Here is an 18,659-nt window from a genome sequence, read left to right on the forward strand (position 1 = left end):
GGCTGTCCTCATTGTGGGGAGGGGGAGAGCGCGCGTCGGCAGCTACCTCGCGCAGTCAGGCGGGCTGTACCACTGTGTAACGCGGAGGGTGGGGCCCCATACCCATTTCCTTTGTAACGGGGGCGCCTTCCACCGCCTCCCGCTCGGGCCGGGTAGGGGGATCTCTCCGCGCGGCTTCGCGTCCAGCGCTGGAGGGCGGCGGGCGAACGGAGCGCGGGACGCGGGGCGAGGGGACGCGCATCAACCCCCTCCCCCCGGCCCAGCCGCAGAGTGGGCGCGCCCCCCTTCCCCGCTGTTGCTGCTGCCGCTGCCCCCGGCGTCGCGAGTTCACGCTCGCTCAGCTCCCTCCCGCCCGGCTCGGCCTCAGCCTCCCGGCGGTCCCATGGCGTACAGTCAGGGCGGCGGCAAGAAGAAAGTCTGTTATTACTATGACGGTGAGCGGCGGGGCCGGGGGGGAGCGGCGGCACCACGAGCTGAGGGACGCGGAGCGCTGGTTCCCCGGCTCCCCCCGGGTGCTCCGTCTCGATCGCAGCCCCTGGCCCCCCCGGGAGCTCTCCCGCCCCCCGCGCAGGCCGCCCCGGCCCCCCACCAGCCCCGGCGCGGGGTGTTTGGCTCCAGGCACGGCTGGGTCTGAACGGCTGGTGGCGGCTCCGCCTAGGGACGGCGGCTGCGGGCTGCTGGGGCCGAGCGCAGCCCCCGTTATCAAGGCGACGCTCTTACCGCCTGGTGTAGCAGCTGGGGAGCCTCCCGCTGGGGGCCTCCGTGTCTCATACGGAGAAGCGGGTGGCTGAGGGCGATGGACCGCAGCGGCTGCCCCTTGTGTTGTGGCAGCCTCCCGGCGGGGGAAAACCACAATCGCGCGCACGACTGTTTGCTGATGTGTCTGCACATCTTGGCTCGGGGTGCTCCCATGCTCATCGATTCCGCAAACTGCGTCTTGTGACTTATCTGACCAATAATACATAGCTAAGCCATGTTTGAAATTTGGGTTGCTTTGCATTGAGTTTCATGTATTTGCAGCACACCGTAAGGTGGAAACCTCCCTGTCTCCCACCCCCAAAAAATCCCCACTCTTCACAGAGCAGGAAAGTTCCCTTTGCTCGCTGATTTTCTGCTCACAGCGTGAGGCTAAAGTTATTGGTCAAATTACTTGCTTGGGGCTAAATTTCTGCATAAATAAAGATGCATGGGGTAGGTTTTACTCTTGACAGTTGAGAATGGGTGGCATGGATGGGGAATTTTGGTGTTTGAGGTAGTGAAGAAAGGTGATGAGACTGCTTTGCAGTTCCTATTATATGCATTGTCATAATTTGAGATATGGAGAACAGTGTCTCCAGCCTAGGATGCCAAAGGTGCTGCTGCTGTGGTAGATTGGTTGGTCAGAAATCCCAGACCTGAAGAAGAGCTCTATGTGGCTCAAAAGCTCTCTTTCACCAGTAGAAGTTGGTCCAACAAAAGAGATTTCCTCACCTACCTTGTCTATTCAGAAAAATGGCAGATTTGTTGGGGCCTAATCAGGGTTTCTAACATACTGCCAAGTCAGGCAGAGTTGTGTGGTTGCCGCCCCCTTCTCTTTGTCCTTCTCTCTGCTTCTTTGTTCAGCATAAGGGGGAAAGGAGGCCCCTATTAAGGAGAATTTTGCTGAAACTGGGATCTGACTTTTCTCTGGTAGAAGAGTAGGCACTGTTAGTCTTGCTCAAGGGAAGATTGCATTGATATTTGTTTATATTTGCCTGTCTTGCAACTAAAAATGTAGGTATACAGTTGTGCCAATGTATCAGAAAAAGCAAAGTCTATTTGATAAATACAGGTACCATTTCATTAGAGTGCAATACTCTGGCATTTTAATAGTAGCATAAGAATTGTAAGCACCATTGCTTGGATCCCTACATAGCTGAAAAATTGCACGGGGGAGGGGGAAGAAAAAAGCACTGGTTAAGGAACAGTTCTGTGTTGGCAGGGTGATGAACTAGTGATCAAATTGATCTCAACCACCTCAGATTTCCATGAAAATGAATGTTCCTGTGGTCAGTTGGAGACTCAGTATTTTTCTCCATGACAGTTCAGACTCCTCATTTTTTAACATTTTTCTGGCTCTGTCAGAGTATCTTTCCCATTGTCTACTGTGATCATCAATATTCCTAGTATTCATCTGGGTTAGAACGTTTCAGAAGATTTAAAAAAAAAAAAAACATGAAACCAACATTGAATAAAGTGTCAAAGTCAATGGTTATTTTAGACTTTCTTTCCAAATGTAATAGGTCAAAACTGCACACTTAAAAATTAGCAAAGCTCATCAGAGAAATTTTTAAAACTAATTCTCATATCTCTGGGGAAAGTTCCTAATCCACTTACAGTTCATTCAGCATTTCTTCTAATTTCTATGCTGTGTTGTACCCACAGAGGTTTGTAAATATTCCTCCTACTGTATGTAAAGGGACAAGGGCTCACAACCTTAAATGATATAAAAGTTGTAATATGAAAATACTACAACAGATAGGGAAGTACATCTGTGGGTGGATGCAAACTTACACATAACTGACAACATCAAACTGGAGTTCATTAAAGATTTCTTCACAGTTTGTTGTCAAAGACTTTTGTATAGAAACATGGCTCCTTCATTTAAGTTTTGCTTCTAATTTTCACTTAGTTTCTCTGAAAATATGTAGAAGTCAAGAAGTGTACACTAAAAATTCCAGTATAAAAGAGGCACTGTAATTCAATGTAATGTGTTTTAAGTTGTAATCTAGTACCTTCCCTGCTTTGTAATAATTTTAGTATGGTTATTGGCAGAGAAAAGTTACTATTTCAAATCAGCATTTCACTTTGAAAATCTGCTTACTGTATGTATTGAAATTAACATCTGCCTGTTTTATTGACAGTTTTGGTACCTTTAAGTCTTGTTAGTACGGCAAAACTCAGCAATGGGAGAACTAGCTTGATTCTACTCCAGCTTATGCTTGTAACAGAGTTGTTAACTAAGTCCATGTTGCAGAATTTTTATTGCTGGTGGTGATGTGTTGAGCTAGAAAGAACCCTAGCTTGACTTTCAAATCGTAGGCTAACTGCAGTGAAGGGAACATTATTTTACTTGAACTGAGGAAGTATGATACAGAAATGCTGAGATAAACGCACAAACCCATGATGCTATTTTTAGAGTAAATTCATTCTATTGCCAGTCTTCAGAATTAGTATGTGCGGGCTTTAAGGGTATGTTCACACTGCATTGTAAACTCAGGTCTATGGGACCTGTTCTTGTTCAATGTTCCCAAGCCTGTGTTTAAGCATATACGTTATATTGTAAACTTGGCCTGACAGTTGCTGGACCTGGATCTCACAGCCATGCTAACGTGTCCATGCTTCCCCATGCAGACCTTCAGAGTTGGTTCTGTGGGTTCAGCTGCATCCACAGTGCAAATACGGTGAGGCTTGGGCTCTGACTCTCTCCAGCATGGTCCTGAGTGCTTGCTGACCTGAGTCAGACTGATTTGTGTGTGGAGGGAAGGGAGGTGGAGGGCTCAAACCTGAATCAGAGCCTGGGAATAGTGTGTGATGTAGACAATATAGTATATTAAAATTGTATTTTGTTGGTTTACAAGTGTCTCTTAGGTCCTTGTTTACGTTGACTAGAACAATGCTTAGATACAGTTTTGTAGAACCATACTGTACAGTTTTCTAACAATACTGTAGCAGAGTTGCAGCTGATGAGTAGATTCATAGACTCCAAGATAAGAAGGGACCATGGTGATCATGCAGTCTGACCTGAATAATCCAGGTCATAGAAGTTCCCCAAAATAATTCTTAAAGCATAGTTTAGAAAAACATCCAGTCTTGATTTAAAATTGCCAGTGACCGTTGGTAAACTGTTCCAATGATTAATTACCCTGTTAAAAATTCACATCTTAATTTTCTTTTTGAATTTGTCTAGCTTCAACTTCCAGCCATTGGATCTTGTTATATCTTTGCTAGATTGAAGAGCCCTTTAACATATTTGTTCCCCATGTAGGTAACTATAGACTATAATGAAGTCACCCTTTAACCTTCTCTTTGTTAACCTAAATAAATTGAGCTCATTGAGTCTCTTACTGTAGGTATGGTATGTTTTCTAATCCTTTGATTTTTTTGGCTCTTCTCTGAACTCTCTCCAATTTATTAACATCCTTCCTGAAATGTAGATATCAGAACTCAATGCAGTACTCCAGCAGCTGTCGCACCAGTGCCAAATACAAGAGTAAAATAACCTCTAATCCTACTTGTTTCAGAGTAGCAGCCGTGTTAGTCTGTATCCGCAAAAAGAACAGGAGTACTTGTGGCACCTTAGTTAGCCTTTTTGGCCACAGCGTTGCACTGGGAGCGCACATTCAGCTGATTATTCCCAAATTTTTTTGAGTCACTGCTTCCTAGAATAGAGTTCCCCATCTTGTACACACTCAGGAACAAGGAATATATGCCATACTTTGTTTTAATATGGCTAAATGTAAATCTTACATTGTTGGCTTGCCTCCCAGTTTACCAAGCAATCCGATCACTCTGTCAGTGACCTGTCCTCTTCACTATTTACCACTCCCCCAATTCTTCTGTCAGCTTCAAACTTTATCAGAGATGATTTTTTCTTCCAGGTCATTGATATATTGTAGGCAAACATATTACAAGTATTTTTAGATTATCTTTCTTATATATATATATTGCATAATTTAATATGGATGTTTAAAAGGTCCCTTCTGCACTGATATTGTAGAGATCTAGGCTGGAATATGTTCCACGTAGGCAACACTAAACCCGTTTGAATTATGAGCAGGGCACTACTGTGCTCAAATGCTGTTTAAATACAGTAACATTTGTAATGTAAATCAGCCACAGTTCAGCATGTTATAGGCATATGTAAAGTTTTCTAAAACTGAAAACTATTTCATACATGTTTCCAAGTCCTGTGCCTCATAGTCTGGAAACCCATACATCAGCCTCCATGCTGTGTTCCTATAATGGTACTAGGCTGGTCTTCGATTGTAGTAGTGACTATGCTGACAAGCTTAAGACATGCTAAGAAAAATCTTTGGACACCCAACTAGTAGAAAAGACTGAAGTGAATGTGCAGATCTTAGGATTGGCTGACTACCTTTCCAAATATTGCACCATGAATTTATCCACTGCTTTCTAGATACATTTGTGATTACTTTAGTAGAAACCATAGAATTTTCACATAGAATTGAATGTGTGGGAGTAAATTATCACTTGGAAAAAACAGAGTAATAGTTGCACAGTTACTTCAAGTGTAATGTTTTGGAAGTATGTTATGGTAATATAGTGGCCAAATTTTTATTTCAGTTGAGCAGATGTGTATTGCCTTGTGTTGTGCATGCATAATAACTTTTTTTATATGTAGCTTAATTTACAAAATGTGGTATACTCACTTTGGCTCTGATCCTACTAGTGTAAGATTGACTTCTTAATTGTACTTGTTACTGAACTGACTTGAAAAACTTTATGCTACTGCTATAAAAATGCTTACTAAAGATGCAGCCTATTGAAGTGCTTCTACAGGCACTTGGCTGCTTTGTAAGCTTGCTAATAGCTACTGAATACGCAAGCTACATTTTTTTTTTAAGCTTGATTTTTTTTTTTATAGTTAACAATAGTAGATCCCATTGAATTCAATGGGGAATTATGGGTATTTAGTACTTGCAGCAAAAGAAAGAGTTAATCTAAAAAAGCCCCCCAAACCTGTGCATACCTGTTAATTCTGGCTAACTGTTCTTTTAAATTCAGGACCATATCTACTCCAAAGAGAGCATTGTAGTAGGCAAGTATAATGTGCAGTTTAAAGTAAATACATCAGAGTTCAGAATGTGGCAATATACATATAGTAACTTTTTGTAAGTTTGAAATATTTTAATTTCAGTTAATGCTGTGAAACAAACCGAGAGAAGCAAAAAAAAAAAAAGTTGCTAGGACATCTGGTCTCCATTGGTATTCCATTTGTATAGCATAACATGAGGACAATGCAGGGGCAGAAAACAAACCTTATTTTTGAAATTTCTATTTGGTTTGTTGCAGTTTATGCTTAGAAGAACTCTTGTGCATGACAGTGTCTCAGTGTTAGTGCAGTTATTTGTGACTGACAACCATATAATTGATATTGGCCAGACTTGGAAGCAATTGCTCGGTATCTTTCTTTGCTGAAACGCTCTTGTGATTAAACTGGTGGATTTTCCTCTTGAGCCCCTTATGCCTTGTCCCAGAAATTGCTATCTTATTTTTTGTCTATTCTCTTTTATTTTACTGTCTCTGTACTTTTTTTCACTTATCTTTTTTTCTCCTCTTGATTTTCTTACTCTCTTTCCTTCCCCTCTATAGTTTTCTCCAGCTTACCAGAGATTCACCTACACTGGCAAAAATCAGATGTGCATAATTCACCAGAGTAGTTGTGATAGAATATGTGGTCTTAGGGTAGTCATCAAGTTATATGTACATTTACAGCAGCGTGTAGAGTACAGACACTTTTACGCCCAGCTATGATGGGTATAAATAACAATGAAGATTGTGCAGCTTGGCTTAGATGAGTAAAGTGCCCTGCACACCTAAACGCTAAGGTAAATACCTTACACTCTCTCTACACACCTAAGCAGTGGCTCCCATTTCTACACTGCTATTTTCAGCAGCGTAGTGTCCTGCTGCCTGCCCCTGCCAAGCAGTTCCTCGCTTCTCTGGAGCCTTTTCACACTGCCTCCCACATTGCTACAATCTTTTGCTGCCACAGGTAGCCACGCTTGTCACTGAAATGTGTAAGTGCAGCTGACTTACTGCAGGCATGGAGCTACACATGAAATGCCTATGCTCTAGATCAGAGGTTCTCAAAGCTGGTTCACCGCTTGTTCAGGGAAAGCCCCTGGCGGGCTGGACCGGTTTGTTTACCTGCCACGTCTGCTGATTCGGCCGATCGCGGCTCCCGCTGGCCGTGGTTTGCCACTCCAGGCCAATGGGGGCTGCGGGAAGGGCGGCCAGCACGTTCCTCGGCACGTGCCACTTCCCACAGCCCCCATTGGCCTGGAGCGTTGAACCGTGGCCAGTGGGAGCCGCGATCAGCCGAACCTGCGGACGCAGCAGGTAAACAAACCAGCTCGACCCGCCAGGGGCTTTCCCTGAACAAGCGGCAGACCGGCTTTGAGAACCACTGCTCTAGATGCCACTGTAAATGTAGACAAGGCCTCAGGTATTTGTCCCCTTGCAGTTTCTAATGCTGTTCTTTTACCTCGAAAAGGAAAATGCCATTATATTCCTATTAGCCAAAGATGCAAACTGCTTACATTTCACATATAGGTGCTTAAACTGACTTTGTAAAATTTATTATAAATATTTTCCTGGAAAGGAGGACTTCCTTGCAAATTAAAGTAAAGGTTGATAGATGTGATGTATACATCTATGGAGGATACCAGGACAAGTTTTTAAAATGAAAACTTATATACTTATCTTGACTAAGTTTCATGAGGGGAGATGTGTGATCGAAAAGGTATTTCTGCTTGCCGTTTTGTCATGCATTTCTGAAATATCCCACGTTTCTTAAACACATCTCTCAGAAGGACTTGAATGCTGAAAATATATTTAAAAGTTGTTTCTGTTACAGAGGCTTTAAAAAAAAAAATTAGGTGACTGAGTAAAAATACTTAATTTTACTCAATGACCTGGAATGGTGCTTTTAATTCTGTTTGTCTCTTTATCCATTAACCTTTTGAGGGGGAAAAAAATCAGTAATACGGTCTCTATTTTAAACACTACCCTAGTTACTAATCTCCAAAATGTTGTTTTTAAGTTAGAAAATTGGTAGGAAAAGTAAACTCTTTTTATTATGCATAAATAACATTCCAAAATGCATTTTTTAACACTTGGAGAAAATATACTATTCAAAGGCTTTGTTGTGCAATAATTTGGCTCCTTAAGTGCCAGACTGTATTGCTGGCCCAGAGCCTTATGATTTAGTGGTTCAGCAGTAGTTTCATAAAACTAAATGCTTACCTGCTTGGGTTTTCCACCTATACTTTCAGCAGCATATATTGCTCTGGAGGATGCTTGCCTGATTACCAAATGTTACCATATTTGGTAAGGTGTGTTAGCCAACTCCAGCAACATCATACTGTCTAAAGTATCTTATAACCCAATCAAGCTTCAGGCCTGGATATGATTGCAGTGGTGGTTGATCTCTTACCAGTGGAATTTTTTTATTAAAATGATATTGCATTGTTATTGGTAGACTTTGACACGGATTATGATGTGGTGTTTAGTTGTAGGACCTAGTATAAGTGGAATGGTTTGCTTTAAGGTGATTTATATTCAGTCTTCTCAGTCAACCTATAGGGTTGTGATGTGCAACTGTTTATTTTCCCTTGGGGCTCTTGCTAGCGTAATCCTTGGTACATGGTTATGTCATCAATATGGTAGTAAAATACTTAGGCAGTTCACCTAGCCATCCCAATACCTGCGTACTTGTCTGTATGTACATCAACACATACAGTGGCATGTGGAGTACAGACACTGCACGCCCAGTTAGTTCATGTATAAATATCAGTTTAGACAGTGAGACTTGAGCAAGTAGAGTGCTCTCCATGCCTGAACCCTAAGGTATATATCCTACACGACTCTACATGTACAAATAGTGTCTCTCATGTCTACACTGCTATTTTTATGCCAGTTTGGTACAATTTCCTGAAAATGATTCCTATCTCCAATACGGACCTAGTCACAATAATATCTAAGTTTGTCACCTATCAACTGTGGGGGTGTTCTTTGCCTGGGGGCTGGCTGGGAGCCATTGGAGGACTGACCTGGCACAGAATGTGTCTGCCTCCTCCTCAGTGGAATAGTCTGAGCTTTTTGGCACTCCATAGTTGCAGTGGCTCTTCTCTTTGGTAAAAATTCAAAGTGTTGGGTGTCATCTGGTAAGCAATATATGGTTTATAATGCAGTTATGTCCAAGATTAGAATTTTCTCTATGCCCTGCCATGGTCTCTAGTCTGCAAGTGCACAAATTGTCAATTACTAAAAAAAATCTGGTGCCATTGGAAGCAAGCCATTCTCCACTGTGGATTGTTGTTGCTTTTGCAGTTGCTCCCACTGGCTACTTTCTAAGGTTCACAACTGGCAACAGTTGCACAAGAGACAAGCCAACTCTTTTTCAGGTTAAGTATAAATAGTTTTCCACCCAGTCTTCACCTACTCCCGCCAAAAAAAAATGCGTGTGGACCATCAAATAGGTTTCTCGTCCCTGATAATAAAGTGGCATACCTTTTTTGTGCTAAATGCCAAAATATGAGAACTAAAAATACATGTAATAGAGTGCCTACTATAACCATTAAATTTGAATTATCATTAGTCAGTGGTCTCAAAATGGTTGAGGGAGTCGATGGTCCACAGTACAAAAAGTTTTGAGAGGGGAGACGGGTCCATGGGGTTCTTTCTTACTAAGTGGCCTGTGAAATGTGAAAGTGGGAAAATTATTGATCTTAACTTCTGTCCAGTGTTAGTCTGATCTGTAGTCAGAACTAAGGTGGTGACCTTCATATAAGAGAATTATCTATCTAGATCCTTAAGAACTAAAGAAATTATCTAACTTTTCTTTATCCATTAAACTTGTTGAGTAAAAACCCTATTAATTGTATGTAATGCCCTAGTTACTTGAGTAGCGGTAGTATGCTTATACAGACGCTCCCTGGGTTACGCAAACCCGACTTACGGAAATCCGGCCTTACGGAAAAAGTTCCGTAAGTTTCATAAGCTGCTTTTTTGGGGGGTGGGGGGAGGGAGTAGTTGTTGGAGATACGTTCCTGACTTACGCAAAATTCGACTTACGCAAGGCGTTCCGGAATGGAACGCTTGCATAAGTCAGGGAGCTTCTGTATTTTCAAAAGCTGATCTGTGTATTGAAATAAAGGAAGGTGGTAACACAAAGGGTAGTCATATCCAGTCAGTGAGCTGCTCACGTGCTAATATTAAGGCGAAACTTCGTACAGCTGAGAAGTCCAAAAGAAGCTTGATTCTGAAGGTGAAATGACACATTAGAGAAAATAAAAACATTAATTTTACTTTTTTAAAGAAATAGCTTCTGAAAAAATAAGCAATGTGTTGGGGAATGTTTCTGAATGCAACAGACCATATGTAAAATATGCACCCTAATGGGCACTTTGTGACAGACTTTTTTTTCTCAAATACCTCTATCTCATGTATTTTCGGGAATGATTTTTAGGATGCACTCTGAAACTTCTAATTGGCACCCCAAGGCTATTCACTTAAGGGTGTCTTAAATATTTGACAAAGGGGCTCCCTACACATTAGGACTGAATAAATTAAATCAAAACTAGTTTCTAACATTTGTAACATTTCCTCTATCTTCTGTCATTGAGAATCAAAAGCCTCAAAAATAAAATGGAATCCAAGGTTATAGGCATAACATTTATTTTACACAATGGACAGGGCAAAAATATTATAGAAAACATGAAACAAAAATAGGTGATACAGAAAATTCATTACGCAGAACTATCGGGTTTATTACTTTATGATAGCAAGGTTACAAAGAAAAGAAAACAACTTTAACAAAGCTTAAATTTGGAGCTCTCAGGAACTGTAAGTCATCTGACAATTAAAAAGGTGCCTTTTAGATCCAACTCCCTTCCTGTTTCAGGCAGTAACTGACTGTGTATCTCTTTCTAATTCAAGCAACAAGTTCATGTAAAATGATCTTGCCTGTTTGACTTAGCTGAGTTACAGTAATTGAATCACAACATAATAGGAAGACTAAATCACCAGTGGAGTCCTCTTCAAAGTTTCCTGTCTCCCCTTATTCCTCCATTTGGGCCTGTTAGTTTCTTCCCATTCTGTTTCAGTCCACAGCTATGGCCACCTTCTTTCCCCACACAGCTTTCACGTGAGGGTTCCTGGCTCTGGCTTCCTTTCTCCCTCTGCCTCTGAAGTAGTTCCCTTGGTTCTTTGTAGGGTGACTAGACATCCCGATAAAATCAGGACTGTCCCGATATTCAGTTGTTTGTCCCGCGTCCCGACGGATGTATGGTCGGGGCGCCTTTTTTCCCGATGGCTTGGGGCACTTTTTTGGCTTGGACGGCGCTCCACCTTTTTTATTTTTTATTTTTTATTTATTTTTTTGCTTGGGCCCTGCCTCCCCATGTGTCCCGATATTTTGTTCTTGTCATCTGGTCACCCTAGTTCTTTGTGGGGTGGATTGATTTAAATCACCAAGTAGAAATCCTAGATTTAAGTAATTGATTTTAATCAATTTTTCCATTTGTATTTCAGTATTGTCTAAACAAATGTATGTTCTTCTTGATTGGCATGACCATTAAAACATGTTCATTTACAGCTAAATAGAACCTTTACACTAGATTTGGTACATCATTTTGCTACCCGGGAGGGTACACTACAGCAATACACATTTATTTTAGCAATTATGTATCTTTAATATTTTCAGATTCATATGAATTGTACATTTTAGTATGTTATAAAATGGTAAATGATGTATTGCTTGTTTACGAAATAATTAACTTTTTGCTCATAATTTGTGTCAAGCTGCATAAGGACGATAACTGGAATTCAATTAAATGCACAAAACAACATAGAAATTTTGTTATTAAAACAAGCCCTTAATACAGTACATGGCCTATTATGCCATATTTATAAAGCTTGAGCTCAAAAGTTAGTTTCCCCTGATTCTTTCTTTATATAGAAAAGCAGCCTTTAATTCAAAAGTTTTTGATAGGCTTGTGGATTCAGTATATTTATTTTTTATTTAGATGTTTTAAGAGATTATATGATAAAGCCTTAACATATTTTGTATTAAATTCAGATTTAAATTTAAGCAGGCTTATTTTTTAAAAGAAAAACTTAAAATAATTTAAACAGAATAAAAAATGTCCGCGCGCGCCCCCCCCCCCCCCCCCCCCAAGAAATCCGATTTGTATCTATCTGGTTGCCTTTGACCCAGTGGCTGGTTCTCTGCGGGTTCCTCTGGCTGCTGGCCTTGGCAGTATTGGTGGTAGTCTCTTTGACAGCACCAGTAGCTATGGTTGTAGATAGTTGTAGATAGTTGCCACCATAGAAGCCTATCTGGAGTGGTAGTGGGTCTCTCAGGTGGCAGCTGCCTCTGGTGGGTTTCCTTGGCAGTTGCTTTGGGAGTGGCTGCTTCTGGGAGGAGGCAGACCCTTTTATGGAACAGTGCCCCTGATGAAAGCTCCATATCCATCTTTTCCAGTGCCCCCAGTGGACCCAGTAACATCATGTGGCTGCCCAGCTCTTTTGCATGTCATGCTGTAAAACGTCTGTGTTAAACAATAGTTTTGACAAGATAATTGAAGATTCTGATCATACCTCATACACAGTCACCCCTCCCAAACCTGGTTGGAGAAATTTTAAAAATGAACCCTTTTATGTCTATCTGCAACTAGAAGAAATAATTAACAAATAAATATGGGGGATGGGAATGCTGTGAAAATTTATATCTTATAATATTAATTAAATATAATTGTTTATCATTTATAGGTGATATTGGAAACTATTATTATGGGCAGGGCCATCCCATGAAACCTCATAGGATCCGTATGACTCACAACTTGTTGCTAAATTATGGCTTGTACAGAAAAATGGAAATTTATGTGAGTATAAGCAGCAGTCTGGACACTGAAAATGTTGAAACTACTTTTAAAAGATACAGCAATTTTTAACCTTCTCTTCCTCCCCATTCCCCCCCCCCCCCATTACACATGAGGAATTTTTTCTGGAAGCTGATATTTTCCTCTTCTGTTTGGGAAACATTAATTAATCTTCGTTCTTTCCCCCCAGTCTTTGGTAACTTAAAATGAAGCAGAACTTTTCAACTTACACAGGAGCCACAGTTTGCTACCCATATGTGGCAGAAAAGCTGGGTTAGGCTCATGGGGGTAGGGTGGGTAGTTTGTTTTTTATGTTTTTGTTTCAGGGTAATACATAATATTTCTGCCATCATTAATTATGTCAGCACAACAATTGGCAAAACATAATGGAGGCTGCACTAAAAATATTTTGCATGTTAATTTTATTAACGGAGTTGTAGCCACTTTTGCTCTCTACCCAAGTATGCTTAGAATACAGAGTTTTTCCAGTGTCTGTTTATAACACCTTTAAGGTAGATCAGATTGGTTGCATGAATTTTGTCTCTGATTTAATCTGATTTGTTAAAACTAAGATTTGTTGTAACATTGTTTTTTGTTAGAGTAAAATTAATTTTACTTTCTTGTTTACAGCGACCCCATAAAGCTACAGCTGAAGAAATGACCAAGTATCACAGTGATGAATACATCAAATTTCTTCGATCAATAAGGCCAGACAATATGTCTGAATATAGCAAGCAGATGCAGAGATGTAAGTCTCCAAATTGGACTATGTCTACATTATTTATTCATGAACTGGATTGTTAAGTACTCCATTATATATAAAGTGAACATGCATTGGTTGTCTAAATATTTAACAATGAGTTCATGGCATTGTTTCTCCTTTACGTCAATCTATAAAGAGCTTCTAGTTTTTGTCTCAAGACTACTCAGAACACCAAATGCTCTTCAAGTATACAGTTATTAGTATGGGGTCAAATTCTCCCCAATACAAAGCCTGAGGAAGGCCTACACCCCATTCTGAGAACTTAAGTGGGAGGTAAGTGCTATGTGTAGGTCCATTGTACTCTGGCACATTTCACTCCTAACGATTGTCGGTTCTTAGTTGCTTGTAAAAATTAAAACACATTCTAAGATAAGAGCTTTACGAATAGAGCAGAGGTTCTCAAATTGTGGTCCGCGAGCTCCATTCAGGTGATCTGTGAATAGTTCCCTCTAAGGTGCGCGCATGGGCGGCCGCACACAAGAGAATGAAGGGCCGCCCACCTAATTAGTGGAGCCGTGCCTCCGCTAATTAGGTGCCTGGACCCTGGAGAAAACGCACATGTAAGGTGAGGTGGTGGCCTTGAGGGGAATAGGGGGTAGGTGCGAGGGGACATTGGGGTGAGAAGATGGGGTGGGGGAAATTTGGGACGTGCAAGGCTGCGGTGGCCAGAGAAAAAGGTGACTTCCCCCAGCTCCAGGGCTGCAGCTGCGGGGGAAAGACAGCCCTCTTTCCCAGCCTCAGCTCTGTGGCTGCTGTGGGGGGGGGAGAGAGGGAGAGACCCTCCTCTTTCCCAGCCCGGGCGCTGCCGTGGTGGGGGAGAGAGGGAACATCCATCGCATTAGAAAGGTAAGACTACTGATATTAAAATATGAGTTGTGTGCTTTTATTTGTAGAACAAAAAAAGTTTATTATTAAGGGTTTTTTTATATATAGTGCTTTTATCCAAAGCGCTTTACAATAGTTAGCTAACAGTACACACAACATTTGGAAAGATCATTAAGTGGTCTGCCGAGCCCCTGAGCAATTTTCAAGTGGTCAGTGGGAAAAAAAATAATTTGAGAACCACTGGATTAGAGAAATGTTACTTCCCCTGCCTTTGAAGAAGCATTACAGAAATGAGTGGGAGAAATAAAAACTTCTGGGTGAAAGAAGACTGAGCTGAATATTAGAATTGGCTTTTATTAGCTGGAGGGAAGTTGGCTAAGATTAAGAATTAATTTGAGGGAAATAGGCACATCACAAAGTGCATATGAAATTGTTCAATAAATAAACTACAGTACTTGAAGGTGTCATTTATGATTCTCTACAAAGAGGGTATATTACATGGGATTGCAAAACTATTATACATATATTTAATCAAAGCTCTTTCTAGAAGTAAAAAAGATTATTCCATCTGACTTGTGTGTAAAATTTTAAATACCTTAAGCAACAGTTCAGGTTCATTCATCTACAAGCAGTTCTGGTCCCTAAAAGTACATCTATACACTGAAAATGTCAAGTTTCAGTATAATGTAACTTTGAACAGTTGAATCACTAAACTGCTAAAAACATGGAATGCAGTGAAAATGTCAACTGAACTTGAACTATAACCATACTACTGGTTACATTTGAGTGTTTTTGAGTAATATGTTTGTAATACCTCTGCACATATTAGGACTATGTACTTGAAAACTAACAACATTTTTCTTACAAAGTTAATGTTGGAGAAGATTGTCCTGTGTTTGATGGACTGTTTGAGTTCTGCCAGCTGTCAACAGGAGGCTCTGTTGGTAGGTATATGATGATTACCTGGGCTTTGTGGTTTTCTTAATTTTTTTTTAAAATATATTAAAATGGCAGTAGCAATTAAAACCAATCAGTACAATGCTTTAGTCGTAAGCAGCGTTGTTTTAGCCATGTCGGGACCAGGTGGGTGAGGTAATATCTTTTATTGGACCATAGTCAGTTGATGAGAGAGACAAGCTTTCGAGCGCTTGATCATAGTAATGTGTGTGGTATGTGGCTTTGTGTGAAGCATCAAATCTGTCCGATTGTTTAATACCAAATATGGTAATATTTTAAAGTTTTTAAAAACTGCAAGTCCAAAATGGACTTGAAAGAAATGGCATAAAGAGGTAATCTTGTTACAAGAAATGTTACCAGTTTTTCTTCCAGTACTTTCAAAGACATTTAACTTCTTTTCTTAATGATTTTAGCTGGGGCAGTAAAATTAAATAGACAACAGACTGACATGGCTGTTAATTGGGCTGGAGGACTCCATCATGCTAAGAAGTCAGAGGCATCTGGTTTCTGTTACGTCAATGATATTGTGCTTGCTATCCTAGAGCTGCTGAAGTAAGTTTACCCTTGTGATCTAAAGATGTCAGAAAATTTGGTGTTAAGATGTTTAAAGGTTACTATGAAATGCACAATAATCAAGGTGGCTTGAATTTTCATAGCATACATTGAACCAGCACAATATGAATTTAAAAAAAATTCTGTCCCCATTTGGGTTACAAGAAATCCATACTAAATCACATACAAGCAAGGAAAATAAAAGTTTAAGCAGGGCTTAATTTAGAGGTACTAAGCCAACAGGGACAGCTACCTTTTCCTGTAAAGTGGCTTTCTCAGTTTGAAGTTGACCATATTTTAAAAAATACAATTTTCCTACTAGAGCATATTTCCTGAGATTTAAAAAAAAAATACAAGGTGGTTCTTCCATGATCCTTTTTAAAATAAGGATCTTTTGTGGGAGCATGAGGTCAACACCACTACACATAATCAGGACCCCCCCCTTTCCTCCTCCTCCTCCCCCCCTCCTTTGATTTCTCTCTCTCTGCATGCCTGCCTGCTGCCTCTTTGGTTCCAGCTTTGCTGCTGCTATTGGTGGGCACTCTCTTGGAGAAGATCACACAGTTAATCCCCTACAACAGTACAGGAGTAATGTAAGTGACCGTTAACAAAACAGCGAAAGTGACTGCACAGAGTGCTGTCCAACATACAAATAAACAGACTGGGAAAAAAAGGAGAAATAGAGATAAAATTACCTTTCAATTACCAGTAGCCTTTGGGGTTACTTGTAACAACACTAAGTACAGAATTTTCAGATGGAAGTATATAGATATATTTTTAAGTTGACTCTGTCCCTTTATTTAAAATATAAACAACATCTCTTAGGAAAGTTAACCTTTAGGTACTTGATTGTCTCTTTCTTCAACTCAGAGGGCCTCAATATGCCAGGCACATCAAGTTGAGATGGAAAGGGAAAGCTGTAATCCAGGGATCTCAAACTCAAATCACCACGAGGACCCCAAGAGGACTAGTACATTGGCCCGAGGGCTGCATCACTGACACCTTTTCATGTAAAGATAAAAAAGCCCACCCCCAGCCCTGCCCCCACTCCACCCCTTCCATGAGGCCCCGCCTCTTCCCACTCTTTCTCCGTCCCCATTCCAACCCTTTCCGCAAAGTCCCCACCCCAACTCCGCTCCCTCCCTACCCCAAATCCCCACCCCTGCCCCGCTCTTCTCTGCCTCCTCCCCAGAGTGTGCGGATCCCTGCTTCTCCCCCCCCTCCCCCCTCCTGGAAAGTGCTAAGCACCTCCAAACAGCTGTTTGGCGGCAGGAAGCACCTGGAGGTAGGCAGAGGAGCGGGGATGCGGTACGCTGGGGGGGGGAGGGGGCGGGGGAGGGGAGCCCAGGGACTGCAGGAAATAACTCCTGGGGGGCGGGGAGCTTGGCGGGCCACAGCAAATAAGACCCCTGCCGTGTTTGAGACCCCTGCCGTAATCTGTGAGAACACAGTAAAAGAGTGTTTAAAAAAATTAAGGAGAATGCAAAGAGAATATCCAATATCCAAACCTCCCACTCTGCTGAATCCTTCACATGCACCCAGGACATGAGCCCTGCATTCCAGCCCCTGCAATAACCAGGGCTCCAGTCATCATCTCATGTGACTGAGCAAAGTAATCTTGTTCATTATACCCATAATGAAAGGAAACTTTGCTTTGTGCCTATTCATAGGAAGCTTCAGTATATAGCTTCTCAGATATCACTAATTTACATTATTCCACAACAATATTATAAAAAGTTGTGTCCTCAAGGGTTGAGAAATACTAGATTATTTGAAACTCTGTTAGTAGGTTTAAACAGGTTTCCAGTTGTATAATATTTTATGTATTAAGTTAAATGAACTTGGAAGTATAAACACTTCATATTTGAGGATGTGGGGAAAGGGAGACAAACTACAAGATTAGGAGTTCACAGGAACTGTATCATTTGAACTAAAGTAATTCTCTACATTTACTGGCAGTGTTCTTGGAAAATTCCTTTAGCACATGCACCATGAGAGGGAAGCTTTCTATTGTAAAATCCATGCTTATTGAGGAGATTGAAAGAAAATGTCTGAGGTTGACAGAGTGAACAAAACAGATTATGACTATGAAAAGGAAAGGGAGAGGAGGGGCTGGAACAGATCTCAGTCAGAGAGAGAGAAAGAAAAAAGTAGGGGGAAAGGGCAGATGAGTGTATTAATTTAGATGGAATATATGGGCCCAAAGAGTCAAGGATGTTAACATAACCCATATGACCCTGTTACTGTCCAACATTAAACAGTGTTAAGCAAGGTTCAGGGTTTGGTATACAGAGACTCAGCCTGCTTAGTATCATGGCAAACACACCATTTAACATCATTTTAACCTTTTATTAAAAATACAGAAAAGAAGGAAAAAGTTAAAGCATTTGAAATGTAAAACATTAAGTAAGGCTTTCTCTGACGTTCCCCTCTGGTGTTATCTGGACCGGTGATCTGCTAGGTCACTACAATCCTTGACTCTGGGAACCAGCCTTACCCGACTCTGCTGTGGGAACCCCCACTCCTGGGCTGTTCACGCACAGCCTCTGGCATGTAAGCTGCTCCTTGGATTGTGCAACCAAATGACACTAGCCAATATCTCCGGTCCCAGACACAGCCCTAGGAACCTCCGTCTTGCAGTGTCCAGTTATGCCCGCTTTTATCATGTCCTTTCTTCCCTCTTGGCTTTGCCATCCCCCCTTCCTCCTGCCCCCCTTCCGAGTCAGGTGAGCATACCACATCGTAGTTCCAAACTGACCAAAGGATGGGGGGGTGACTCCCTCGAGAGTCTAACAGATTCTTTTGTTGCTGCCTAGGCCAGTGCCCTTTGTTCCTGTGAGGCTGGGCTGGGTTTGTCCCATCCACGCCCTGATGAGGTGTGAACTGCCCCTCTACTTCTGGAGAGTTTTTGTCTG

General features: G+C 41.4%; 1 protein-coding gene across 1 annotated transcript in view; it reads left to right on the plus strand.

Moving 5' to 3' along the window:
• Positions 1-300: 300 nt before the first annotated feature.
• The window catches only part of HDAC2 (histone deacetylase 2), a 45,039-nt gene continuing 26,680 nt past the window's right edge, over positions 301-18,659 (plus strand). Inside the window, exons 1-5 of the mRNA XM_024200486.3 lie at positions 301-434; positions 12,538-12,650; positions 13,278-13,395; positions 15,105-15,179; positions 15,606-15,744. Coding sequence (XP_024056254.1) covers positions 383-434; positions 12,538-12,650; positions 13,278-13,395; positions 15,105-15,179; positions 15,606-15,744 — 497 coding nt within the window. The 5' untranslated portion in view covers positions 301-382. The remainder of the gene's footprint in view (positions 435-12,537; positions 12,651-13,277; positions 13,396-15,104; positions 15,180-15,605; positions 15,745-18,659) is intronic.

This window comes from Terrapene carolina, unplaced genomic scaffold, assembly GCF_002925995.2.
Source record: "Terrapene carolina triunguis isolate 2854851 unplaced genomic scaffold, T_m_triunguis-2.0 Scaffold42, whole genome shotgun sequence".
NCBI classification, from domain to species: Eukaryota; Metazoa; Chordata; order Testudines; family Emydidae; genus Terrapene; species Terrapene triunguis.